The sequence below is a fragment of the Anguilla anguilla genome, chromosome 14 (genome assembly GCF_013347855.1).
Source record: "Anguilla anguilla isolate fAngAng1 chromosome 14, fAngAng1.pri, whole genome shotgun sequence".
NCBI lineage: Eukaryota > Metazoa > Chordata > Actinopteri > Anguilliformes > Anguillidae > Anguilla > Anguilla anguilla.
In genome coordinates this window covers 27,391,677-27,405,120 of record NC_049214.1, presented here as the reverse complement: position 1 = coordinate 27,405,120, position 13,444 = coordinate 27,391,677, and the positions used below count along the sequence as shown (strand labels likewise).

The 13,444-nt window shown below is 40.1% G+C and overlaps 1 protein-coding gene across 3 annotated transcripts in view; it reads right to left on the bottom strand.

Moving 5' to 3' along the window:
- Nucleotides 1–13,444, bottom strand: part of LOC118212175 (A-kinase anchor protein 2) — a 120,910-nt gene that overhangs the window by 65,660 nt on the left and 41,806 nt on the right. For all 3 annotated transcript variants that reach the window (XM_035389822.1, XM_035389824.1, XM_035389823.1), the window contains 2 exons: nucleotides 11,944–12,024; nucleotides 8,951–9,081 (listed from right to left, as the gene is read on the bottom strand). In XM_035389822.1, coding sequence (XP_035245713.1) covers nucleotides 8,951–9,081; nucleotides 11,944–12,024 — 212 coding nt within the window. The remainder of the gene's footprint in view (nucleotides 1–8,950; nucleotides 9,082–11,943; nucleotides 12,025–13,444) is intronic.

Here is a 13,444-nt window from a genome sequence, read left to right as displayed (position 1 = left end):
AGTGCTATCTATGTCTCCATCCTCTCTCTAACACACCCTGGGGCCTTCGACCCTGGCACCCTCTCTCCCAGCACAGATTTTCCAATGGCAAGTACGTCACTGAACCAGTTATATTATGTGTTAGCGGGTCCGTCCAAATATAGCCATATTTTAATCATTTCCTGGTGTGGAATGTTGCTAATGTTGACCTTAGGTTTTTTTTTTAGCAACATAGCACCAGTGAGAATTTTTTTTATGAAGCTTACATTTAATAGTTACAAACAGAACCAATAATATTAAATTCACACCCTGTGTTTGCAGGTCTCGAAAAAGAGCATGTACCTCACTCTCTGCAAGCAGCAAGCTTAAGCAGCAAGCAAACAGTAAGAGTCAGTAAGAGTCAGTCAGCAGGCAGTTGTTTAATCTTTTAAGAGCAAATCAATTCCTTTCAAAGCGGTCATGTACTCATGGTCTGTTGTTAATCTCACAGTAATTCTGGGCCATCTAGTGGCAGAAAGGGTAACTGCAGGCAGGGGGTACGGCCGGAGCAGCCACACCAGGAGCGGAGCGGTTGTGTGGCAGCCGCTGTCTGGCGTCCGCTTTATTTTGGCGCCCTTACTAGCGGATTAGGGCGTTTATACCAGCTGCAGCCTGGCGTAGCGCGCGGCGCGGAACGCGTCTGCTCAACTCCTGGTGTAAATCAAGCGTAAGAACTCTAATAGCGCCACTGCTCAGTCAAACACTGTCACTAACACTAACACTTACTGTTCCATGCAGAGTTTCAAAGGCATTCAGCCAGTAACTAAAACTTTGTGCAACAATATTCTATATTTTCTTTTCAGATTTTATGGGTCTCTTATAAATCTCAAAATCTTCAAAATGCTCACAGTGGTTCGACATGCTAAGATCAGAAAACACACATCTCACCATTAGAACATTATAAAATAATCTCAAAATCTGAAAGCAAACATCTCAATTTCAAAATACCCACTACGTAGTTAGATATGGCAAAATTTGAAAACAGAAATCTGTTGATGTGGACATTATAAAATCAATCTAAATTAAAATGGATTCCTTCAAAATTCTTATCTTCCATCCAGTCTGATAATAATTTATCCCCTGAGATACAGTAAGAACCTTCTGATACTGAATATCAAACCACCAAAATACTTTCAGATGCCCTTTGTAAGCCAGCGCGGAAATACCCATTTCATTCGTCATATTTATTTTCATGACACCTCTAAATGTCACAAATAAATTATCTGTAGAATGAACTCCCTTTCTGTTGCTATTGTTAAGTCAATGGATCGCAGATGCCTGTCTTTGTCTTATGGGGTTTACTCCACAAGTATTATGGCATTATGGTATTTAGTGATGATGCACAGCCCTATCGCAATACATTTACTAATTGTGCTCAAGTGCCAAGTTGTACAGGGCTGAGGTCTTATGGTGCACATCATGTTAACACCAGCTGGAGTTTTGTGTTGATTCTCAGAGTAGCAGCTTTACACAGTTGTCTGTACATACTGATTACATTAGTCTAATACAAAGACTGAAACCAGTTTTTTCCTGCAAGAGAAGACCAATACATATTTTTCTGCATCTGAGATTTAAGCGAGCAGGGTAAATTAGCAATGATACAGGGGAAGACAGAAGGCATCCCTTTATTAAGTCCAGCATGGTTTGTCTACCTTTAACTTTTAACTTTTCATGGGGCGACATAGCTCAGGAGGTAAGACCGATTGTCTGGCAGTCGGAGGGTTGCCGGTTCAAACCCCGCCCTGGGCATGTCGAAGTGTCCTTGAGCAAGACACCTAACCCCTAACTGCTCTGGCGAATGAGAGGCATCAATTGTAAAGCGCTTTGGATAAAAGCGCTATATAAATGCAGTCCATTTACCAACTTTTAAGTCAGAGTTACTTTTTGAAAGTTTCTTAATTGATTTCACTATGCATTGAACTAATGTTGTGAATGAAGAGCGAAAACATGCCTTACTTTAACTTCACTACTCAGAGTCAATGAGAACGCTGCAGTTAAGCCTGACTCGATACCGAAGGCCAGTGACGGGAGTCGCTGTGTTCACATGACGCATATGGTTCGCTTCGGCTCCTTTGATCGGCCCTGGAAGTTATTTCAGTTTCGCCGGGCGGGAGCCCCCGCTCTGGATAGAATTTGCGGGCACATCTGAGTGCCGGCGGGGCGATGACCTCATTCAGACTCTCCCGTCTCCACTCCCACTCCCAGCTTCCTGTTCTCCTCTCCCACTTCCTGCCCCGATGCGTCATTATCTCCAGCCGTCGTCGATTTGCGGGAACGGGGGAATGCGCGTACGGTCGCGAAGCCGTCGGCCGCATGCCTTGCCTTGCATGGGAGAGTCGCCGCTGTCCCACGGTGCAGCGGCAGCTGGGGGGGGCTCCCGCCGAGCCTGCCGCGAGCACTCGTCTCCATGACAACGTGTGGGAGGCGCGCTTCTATCCCGATAATCGAGAGAGAAGGCAAACGTCTCTTTGGGCAGTTCTGTGACTTGCACTGACAGTAGGAACTGCGCTGACTGGGAGCTATTATTTCAGAGAAAAAACATGTTTCTGACCACAGCTAGGCAAAGCTTTATGGGCCTCAATAGAGTGACACAAATAAAGCATGAAATTTACAAAGTAAAATGCCCGGCATTAAATCAACTCTTAGAGAGTTTATTATGAGTCCACTATGGCTACAGTGGGTGGGCTCACGCAAACTCTTTTAAGAGTTGAATTAACACTGGACATTTTACTGCGTACACTTAAGAGCAAAATTGATGAGTGCAATACAATAAAGCTGGAAAGTTGCTTGAAACAACAGGTCTAGTCTCTTTTGAAATTCTCTGAACTCCTGTCTCAGATCAGCAAACACCTTCTCTTTAGTCCACACCCAGAATCTGCTGGAGGACCACGTGATTTTGGCTTAATTAAGACACCGCTGCCATACTTCAGAAATCTGAAAGTCCCACAAATATTTCACACACTGGCTGGTACTGATACAAAAATGTTGAAAATTCAAGTGACACCTAAATTAGAGTGGTTAATGAACAACAATATGATATTTCATTGCACCTAGATAAAGATAAAGTATCAAAACTCTTTTCAATTACGCAACTAAGTCTTTATAATTAACAACAGAATAAGGTTTTAAACTGAAACTTTAAAAAATTGTTTCATATTCTTAAATATGTCTTAAAAGCTGTGACAGAATGTTTATTTATAGATCCGCAGATCTGGAAAACAGATTGATTTTACATTAGGAGAAAAAAAATGTTTATTTTATTTTAACAATGCAAAGAACATAAAAGCACAGCCAGTAATTGCTGAACTTAATAAACTGAGGCACAGTAGCTATATAAACATACACACCAAAGGGCCAAAGTCAACTACAGGCTGACAAAGCTTATCTGAAAATGCCATAAAACATTTCATAGGGTTTTCAAACAATCCTTCCTTTCCTTCCTTCTAAAACAGAGCAGAGCAGATTTCATTTGGCATGGCCACCATATTAGGATGTACTTTCACCCGCTAGTGTACATGGAGATACACAGACATAAACATCAAGTGTGAACGTATCTGAGAATTCCTCAAAGATAAACTCCCAGTCAAAATAAGAGCCTCAACCTTGACTCAACTCAAGCGTTGTTCCTTTCCACAGTTTGGAGAGTCCAGCAGTCGATGTTGCTTGCGTCAGAAAACAGCGGTCGGGCCTTTGTCCTCTTTTCCTTATTAAGCATTAGGAACGAAGTAATTATTTCCATACGGATGACTATTCCGCAGCTTCTGCTGAAACCTGCGTGTTTCATCTGGGACGTCCATTACGTATTCTCTGAGGGGAAGTCAAGGATGCCGAGAGAATCATTGAACCATGCAGCGTTTCCTCTCTTCGCTCCCCACCCCCTTCTCCGAAGCTCATCTTCCTGTGTGCACGCGCTTCATTCATTTTCACACCTCTCAAGTGAACACTTACAAACACAACCTGGGTGTTTCTTCTAATTGGAATTTGATTTGACTGCAATTTTTAACAGTCCCATAACTATAGAAAGATAACCCAACATTCCACACTTGCTATGCTAAATATATTTTAATAAATATATTTGAATATATTTATAATGTATAATTATGAATGTTTTCCATAGATTTTAACCCTCAAGCATCACAATTTGTAATAATGACATGCAGCAGATTTTTTAAAAAGAAAGAAGGATCGCACACTCTGTTTACTCCAATGCAGATTTTTATCGCCAACGTTTCGGCAGCAGAGTGTGCGACCCTTCTTTCTTTTTAAGTTTTACTTAAGCATTTCTTTTTCACTGTTGATGCAACAGATTTTTAAAATTCCTGGCAGAATATTATTCATTTTTCGTGTTTTTTTTTCTTCTTCTGTCGACTGAATAAATTAAACCCAATCCACTATTTTTTCCAGTTTCAATCAGACTGCGAAGTTACTCTACTCATGACAAGAGATGCTAGTGAAAAAGCTTTTCTTTTTGGTAATAAACAATGACTGAATTACCACGTGAAAGTCATTGAAAGTCACGTACACAGAAATGGATACCAGATGAACAAGAAATTCACCTCCCTTCCCCCAGCAACCTCCAGTATAAAACTCCTGAAGTTCCTGTAGTGTAAATAATGTGTACCAATTTTGGTCACACACAATACACTGTGACTAGCACTTGCAAATAAATGTATAAAACCCCTGTAATATAAATCTTCACAGAATAATGACATTAAACTTCCCTTCCACGCACTTGCGTTGTAGCAACTCTGTTTACATGCATGTGCAGTGTAATTTAAATTTTAGTCATATTACATATTTTCAGCACCATATTTCAGCAGAAACGCATGCTGCATTCTTTATTCACGGTGGAACGGGTCGTTACTGACATCGAGACTTTGGAAAAACAAGCCCGCTGTTTTCGTCTTGCTGGGGACACATTGCTCTTTATCAGCAGTGGAAAAAGCCTCGTCTGGCTTGCATTTATTTTTGGGACACTGTTCAGCGGGGTGCAAATATAGCTCAGACACTCCCTCAGCCTCACCCCATGCCAAAGTAACTGTTATTCCCTGCAATTCCCCACAGTTATTCCCTGCAATTCCATGCAGTTATTCCCTGCAATTCCCAACACTTATTCCCTGCAATTCCATGCAGTTATTCCCTGCAATTCCCATCATTTATTCCCTGCAATTCCATGCAGTTATTCCCTGCAGTTCCATGCAGTTATTCCCTGCAATTTCCCACAGTTATTCCCTGCAATTCCCTGCAGTTATTCCCAGCAGTTATTCCTGGCAATTCCATGCATTTATTCCCTGCAATTCCATGCAGTTATTTCCTGCAATTCCCAGCATTTATTCCCTGCAATTCCATGCAGTTATTCCCTGCAATTCCCAGCATTTATTCCCTGCAATTCCATACAGTTATTCCCTGCAATTCCCAGCATTTATTCCCTGCAATTTCATGCAGTTATTCCCTGCAATTCCCAGCATTTATTCCCTGCAATTCCATGCAGTTATTTCCTGCAATTCCCAGCATTTATTCCCTGAAATTCCATGCAGTTATTCCCTGGAATTCCATTCAGTTATAATATGATATTATATAATAATGAAAAAATGTCACATTTTTAAAGAAGTTTTGAAAGATTGGTACCTGGCCTAAACCAATAAAACACACCGATTTTAGCTTATTGGCTAAAGCTAAACCTTCCACAAATTTTTATCTGTGTGCATGATTGTTGGCTGCAATTACAATTTTTTAAATCAAGTTATGAGTATATAGCATGCTTTATTTGATGAAAATGTATATTTCATGATGCATTTGTATTTATAGGTAAGTATATTTCACAGTTGGCATGCCTAACTCTTTTTGTCATTTCTTGCTTATCATTTTGTATGCACACAAAGTACACTAGCATGCAGTTTAGTCCAAACCGCTCTCTGTCCTCCTGAGAGGAATGCTCCTGGCATCCTGTTGAAATATAACAATTTTCCTGCCATCAAAGTCACATTTTTTTTTAAAGCCAAGAGATCATCCAAAAGAAACTGAAATCAGTTCCATACGCTTGGTACCCATGGTTCACTCTGTGCTGAACAAGGATGGCCAACACAATAGCATGTCCATCGTTTTTGAACCAGACACCTAAGAAAGGCCTGTTGTCACACCGCAGTGAAACACGACTCCTCCCTCCCCAGACATTGTAAGTAAATTTGACAGAACATGTTTGTGATTCTGTCTACAAGAGACATTCATTGTTGAGAAAAACAATGTATTTATATATAAAATTTGTATTTTATTTAAAATCGCTTCACAGAAAGTTACATAAAACCAGCTACAGCTCGAATGTGACAGCTCTAAACTTGGATTGTTTGATTTATCTTCCTGGAATGCGCCTTACTTGGAACGAGCTCAGAACAGTTCACACAAACTCAACGCAACACAAAACATCTGGTGTCAAGCTGCTATGAATGGCTATTTGTGAACTGCAGCGTATGCTGAAAATGTTGGCGCTCTAAAAACTGCGCAGTCCCAGCAGCCGTATCCACGCTGGCCAGACTATCAGTAAAGTAAAATGTAATTGGCTTCCTCAGTCGAACCGGGAGGTTTTCTGAAGGCTGGTTGCTGAAGTGTCCGTTTCACCTGTCCCGTTTATGTTTTTCTTGGACATAAAGCAATGCAAGAAAAACTGTACGTTTCGGTTGATTTTCATAAAACTATATACTGTATAAATGATGTACTCAAATAAAACACTAAATGTTTGAAATGTCATTGGGCTGCATAAATATAGCCCTCCGGTTCCCCACACCTGGACTCTTTTGTCATGAAAACACAAAATGCTGACTACTGACAAAACGACCGCCGCCTTTCGTCTGGTATTGCAAGGAGGACACAGTGTCCACGACAGATTGGTTTTCACAACAGAGAAGTGGGGAAAAATGCATCCAAAGTTATCTGGGCAATTCAAAATAAAAACAAACTAAGTCCTACTAAGTTCAAACTAAATTCAGCTGGTCATTTCCCACTTTTGTTTCTTATATGGACAAAATATGCATAATATGCACCGATGACCAATGGAAGTTACTGTTGAGCTATTTATGCATCAAATACCTCACAATGAATTAAAGTTGGTAACATTATATACTTGGCAATAGAGTCCGACTGAATCATCTATTTATTTTAGAAATGACCTTATAGCAATGTAACCGCATTGAGAATGTAAATGACTCTGCCGCCTATAGGAACAGTTCTTAGCTAGATGTACCTGATAAACAGGGGAAGTAACAATCAGAAAAAAATGCATGTCTCAAATTAGTCACTTGATTTTGCAGTTTACAAATCAATCTATTGGCCAATGTTTTATCCAATGAAAGTTTCCATGACAAGAGAAACAAATTACAACTGATTTTCAAATATAAAAATAGACACAATACAGTACAAAGAAATCACAAGAAAAAAGTAATGTAACAGCATGTCCTAAAACCAATTACACAGTGTAATTAATACTTAATTGGGGCAAGGAAAAAAAAAACATTTATTTCTGAAAAAATGTAATCTCTATTTCTAAGACCAGTGGCTGTTCTTTCAGCTTCCCTCCTGCTGGGAATTGTAGTTCATACATTGCTCACATCAACACGACTCATAATCACAAAAGACTCCATGGCCTTCGGCAAGTTCTTTTAGTCCCCACAGATGCAATTCAAATAGTTTGGGGAATGTAGTAAAAATACCACTGCATTGTATTGTTAGAAAACTCCTAAACCCTTGAGGCCTGTCTTGCTGAGAGCAAGTAAATTGAATTGTGAAAATAATATTCAAGCAACTTTGAAAAACCATCAACAGCCAGTTGTTCAGCACACAGTATTTGCAGTTCCATGGATCAACTAGGTTTTGACTAGAGGCACGAAAATGAATGTGTGCCGCAACAAAATATCTAAGGGCAGCAACCTGTGTGTTTCTGTGTGTACAGGTGTGTACATTCTTTAACTGAATTTTATTTAAACTCTGTAGACAGGGAGTCCCTTTAAAGCAGGAGGTGAGACATAAATGCAGCGCCCATTCTATTTCGCCGTCGTCTGTAACATCCCGCTCTTAATTTAGCGGGAGGTCATGCAGCTGCTATTTGGCGGCGCTTCTGCTAACACTATTTCGGATCCCGCAGTCGCTCGTGCAAATATGACGGCTGACATACCGCCGTCCCCCGTGCCCTTTCGCTTCCGCGCCTACGGAAGGCCCTTTCGGGAACTTTATTGACCGAACAAAAGAAAGGAGACTGTTTGTGTTTCTCACCCAAACACCTGGAGTGAAAAAACACGAAGGCCAAAAACTTTAACTCTGCTGCTTTAGCTTTTCTCCTTTGATTTGCATGCGATCAGAAACATCTACTTTACATTACATTTATTTGGCAGACGCTTTGATCCCAAGCGACGCACAATAAGTGCATACCTAAGATCATTGGAACTACAAAACATAGGTCCGATAAGGTACAATACTTATTTTATAACAGTTATTCATAGCCATGAACACATTAAGTCCAGTTCACACAGTAAACATTACTCTGGCCTAACCTATGCTAAGTTAAACTAGGGTACTATTTTGCTGTAACACTGCAATGCCAAAATACAGTACGCACAGAAAAAGCGCAGCTCATTTCTGGGATAACCCAAACAAAATGTTTAGCAAGCGATTGATAAATTGTTCAAAATTACGATTAGTTTACGATGTGGTTTTCAGAAAATATCTTTTTAGCAGACACGTCCTAAGCGCTAACAACGTCTGCTTTTCGCATACTTGTAGTCTGGTCACAATATCAACTCAGGGAGCCACCAGTGCGACTTTGTCTCAGAGTTAGCTTCTCTCGCTGTGAGCGGAGCCTCTGTGATTGATGTCTGTAGTTTCTCTACCAGCTGTGAACAGTAAGGGGTCGGGGGAGGGGGGGGTCTGTACTGGAGGTCTGTACCTGTGAATGGTGTCCTCCAGCCTCTTCACCTGCGTCTCGTCTCGCTCTGCCTGCCTCCTGCGCCCCTCCTCTTCCTCCTGCGTTCCGGCCGGCGCCCCCTGGAGGAGCCATCGTTCCCTCATCGCTTTCGACTTTTCACAGGAAAAACACAGGACAAAACATTAGGGCAGTACACTTTCTACACCTGCAAAAAGGAAAAGGAGGAAATCCACACAATAAATGTATAATTATACTACTACTACAACTAGTACTACTGCTGCTACTACTATTACTACTGCTACTACTACTACTACTACTGCTGCAACTACTACTACTACTACTGCAACTGCAACTACTACTACTACTGCTGCTACTACTACTACTACTAACAATAATAATAATAATAATAATAATAATAATAATAATAATAATAATAATCCCACAATATTCATGTGCATATTATGGAATTATAAATAAATACTACACCACACAACTTTCCTATATATACAGTATAAACAAGTTTCTGGCCCAGAGAACAAACTTGTCAACACATGCCTTCACGTAGGGATTTGAATGCCATTCTACTAATATAGTCTCGGCAGCGAGCTTGGAGAAGCTGCGCGCATCGCGGGATGTTATGGCACGTGTGTGTGGTTGTTCTGGACACATTAAGCTACTCTCATCACAGCGGCTGTGTTGGATTTTACACAGGCGATCCGCTATTTTCATTTCGGACCAACCACAGACTTCGGCGCTCAGGAAACGTCTGATTTTCTGTGCAACTGCAGCAACGTGTGAGATCCTATAATCCACCCTTCCCACAAACCCCTCCCCTTGTTCCGCAGCCCTTTTCACAGAGAGTTGACAGAGCTGCTACAACACCCTCCAGTATGGCAGGAATGCGGCTGATATATTTAACAGGCTGTCGTAAATGCGTGAGAGCAAACTACCAAATGTCAATGTGAGATTTGGGAAATGCCAGCTTGCGGTGCCAAAGCATAGCCCATTACTCTTGATTTTGAAGATCTGAAACATGTCCATGTCTGCACTCTGATTCAATTTTGAACTGTGGTCAAAGTTTAAAATATAATCAGACAATCTGGGCACCGTTTATGAACTCAGGTAGAATCGTTAGCCTTTAAAAGGTTGATCAATGTTTTAATCAATTAGTTGTAATTTAATTTCACCTAAGTTTGAAACTTAAGTCACATGTCTTTCTTTACAAAATAGAGTAACTTCTCCTTTTATGCCTTTGTCTTTGTGTGGAAACAGGAAAAAGGATTTTAAAATAGGAAATGATATAATTACGACTGAACAGGTTTAAACTGCTACATGTTTTCTGTGACAAACATAACTGTTGACTCAGAATGTTTCTCCCAAACAAGGTGAGTTTTTTGATTACATATTTTACCTGGCAGAAGCACACGATGGGACACAAATAATCACACACGTCTGATTTCTTGAATGGCTTACATTTTGGGGGACTAGTTTTATGAATAGCTGGTCATATAAAAGGCTTATATTTTGGGGCACTGTTTAGAAGCAATGTACAGCATGGTTTGGAAACAAATTACCATATAATATCATTTTCCTGTCTTATTGAAATTTGAAATGTTAACTGGAATTTTCAAATAAACCCCCAAAAGAGTATTTAGTCTTAGCAAACCCACCCACAATGTCCTGTGAGGTCAATTTTTAAATGCTAACTTCAATAATATAAGTTTGCTTTAACAAGGATCACCCAAGGTAGCATTTAAGCTTTGAGTGCTTGGAGTGTTTTTCCTATGCACAGAACTTGTGAGTCTCTAGTGTATTGCAGAACCAAAGCTAAAGATGAAACATCCACTATTTTTTCAATTTGTAATTTGAAAAAGGCCTGGAAGTTACGCTCATAAACAAGGTTAGAAGATCGCGTAGCCGTCACAACCCAACAACCTTTCCGATGAGAACTAGCCCCAAACTGAGTTTACACCGCCCACTATTAAACAAACATTCCATATCCTGGTTCCATGTTCTTTCCAAGTTCCAGGAGGACCCACTGATGCTCAATTTTAAAGGCTCTGCTCGCAGCTATTGTGCTGTACAATAATCATGTAATTCTTTTTCCAGATGACTCACAATCTAGTTTATCATTGGAAAAGAAGAAAAGAACACCTCAGTCACTAACTTTTCATTTTTATAGCAACCTCAGCAAGGACACTGTACAGTATAGGTCAGCTTTCCTTCCCCACTTCTCCTTTCATTTTTCTCAGATTGCACTGGGCGTTTTTTTCTTCTTCTAAACAGTCCCATGGGTGGCTGTTTATCAAGTTGCTGCGGTCACTGGAAATCACTTCCATTTCCTCAAAAGAAACTCTGTCCCTGGAGGAAACGAAACAAAGCCTCTTTCAAGAAGCTTTCTGTATCGGGGTAAATTAGTTTTTGTGAAAAGTAATTGGCATAAAATGCATGCAGAGCAATTTGCTACATTTAAAAAGCCTCTTATTGCTTGACGACAAATTTGAGAGCGATTCCCATCAGTCTTTGCTGTTTGTTTATACTAGTTCACTTATTTCTGAAATGAGTTGTCCAGCCTTCATATCTGATCGAAATCTATGAGAACTTTTCATTTTGTCCACATGTGTTTGCATGTCTAAACACTCAAGAGGAATGAGACCATTTAAAATCTCTCTGTTCAAAGACCTTTCTCAGCTCATGTTTCATTGAATACATGGAGAACATTATTATATGACTTGCCTCAGGAATCTGCAGTAAATTCCCCTTCCTCGGTATATTTGAAAAGAAGAAGTATATATATATATATTTATTTATTTAATATGCTTTCAGACTGAGCACATTCACAAGGAAGGATTCAGTGACTGCAACAACTGAATAATCAAGTTTTATATTTCAAAAGTTAATAATTTAATTTTAAAAGTTTCATTTCACAAATTACAAATTATTTCCTCATAACTCCATGCCTACATTAAGTTCCCTAACAACAAAATAAGCATATTGCTCTGAAGGAGAGTTACTTTGAGATGCTGTAGCTGTAAAATTAGGTCCTCCAATTGTCTTCTCTTGTCTTCAATTTCTGTTTGCCTTTTCCGTTTTTCCTAGATAAGAGGAAAGGGATATTCAGTTAAAACAATTAGTGGGCCACAATTTTCAGTTATCAATAAACTCACATTATTATTGTACCCTTTACCAATGTTACACATACATATCACACACTTATTTATATCACCAATGTATTAATTTAACAGTAAGCATGCTCATCACATTTTTTATGATGGCTGAGGTTGTGGGGTGGAAGCATAAAGCCTCTTGTTGGATACCATCATGAAATGGGGGGGGGGGGCGATGTGGAAGCCATCAAACCGGAAAACCAATCACTGCATATGCATAAATAACAACACTGCACAATTAAGATGTCTTTGAAAACGTTTTTTTTAATTTAATTCTGTGGCCCAGAGATGGCTGGGGCCCTAAATGACTGTTTATGCCAGCAACCGGATCTGGAGAGAAAGTACAATATTTAGGCTAATGCTGGGGCGCATATTTAAACCCATTACCTAACAAAGTGACATGCAAAAACCAAACAGACAATTTTTCGATGAGCAAGTTCAACATCGCTTTTGTCCTCCACTTGCTGCTAGTGATACTTATGCCTGAAGAGGCATGTGCATTTCCACTCTGAAAAAAACAATTTTCTATTCTATTTTCTAGCAGGATAGAGTTTGGCAGGCAGAGCAGTAAGCCTTAGTGCCGTGTATGCTGACAGTATACTTGCTGATCCATTGCAGGGGTGCTCAGTACGTGATTGGGCTGGCTGGGCTACATTTCCAGCTGTAGCTGTCCATTGCCATGCATAATTATGAAGATCCAAATTTTCTGACCCACTTAAAAAAATCCTCTAAGAGTCATTTTGACTATAAGGCAGCTGGCAAACCTATTATGCATGACAATAAAATATAACAATAGACAAGGTATACAAGTAAGGTCATTGGAGAGAGTACCAAAGTCAACCATATAATATAAACAAATAGAATGATTAAATATCTAGAACAAGTTTAGTACGACATCCCGCAAGCTGTGTTGCCTGGATTTTCATATAGACGTTTCATAAAACATCTTTCACTGCCAACACAGGCAGATAAGGACAAAATGTTTATGTTAGGACCTGTGGAGCTGCTGTAGGCACATGAAAGACAAATGGCCTTATTGTTCCCTCTGATGACTCGCAAGTCAATGAGCTACCGCTGAAGGAAACTCTCAGCTCCTTTACTTGCCTCCGGACCTTTCCATTGGCTGTGGCCTGCGGAAGGCCTCAGTGCTATTGGAGCTGAACGATAAGAATGCCGTCTTATCACTCACAATAGATGTTCTGTTATGAGATAAGGTCAGAACTGAAATAAACTGCCGCCCACAGTCCATTACTTTCCTTTTCCCCATAGTCCATAGCGCACAGTCCACATTAGCAGGGCATCCTTCATTCGTAGAGAAAGAAAAACGTAGATTAAACGTAGTGAAGCA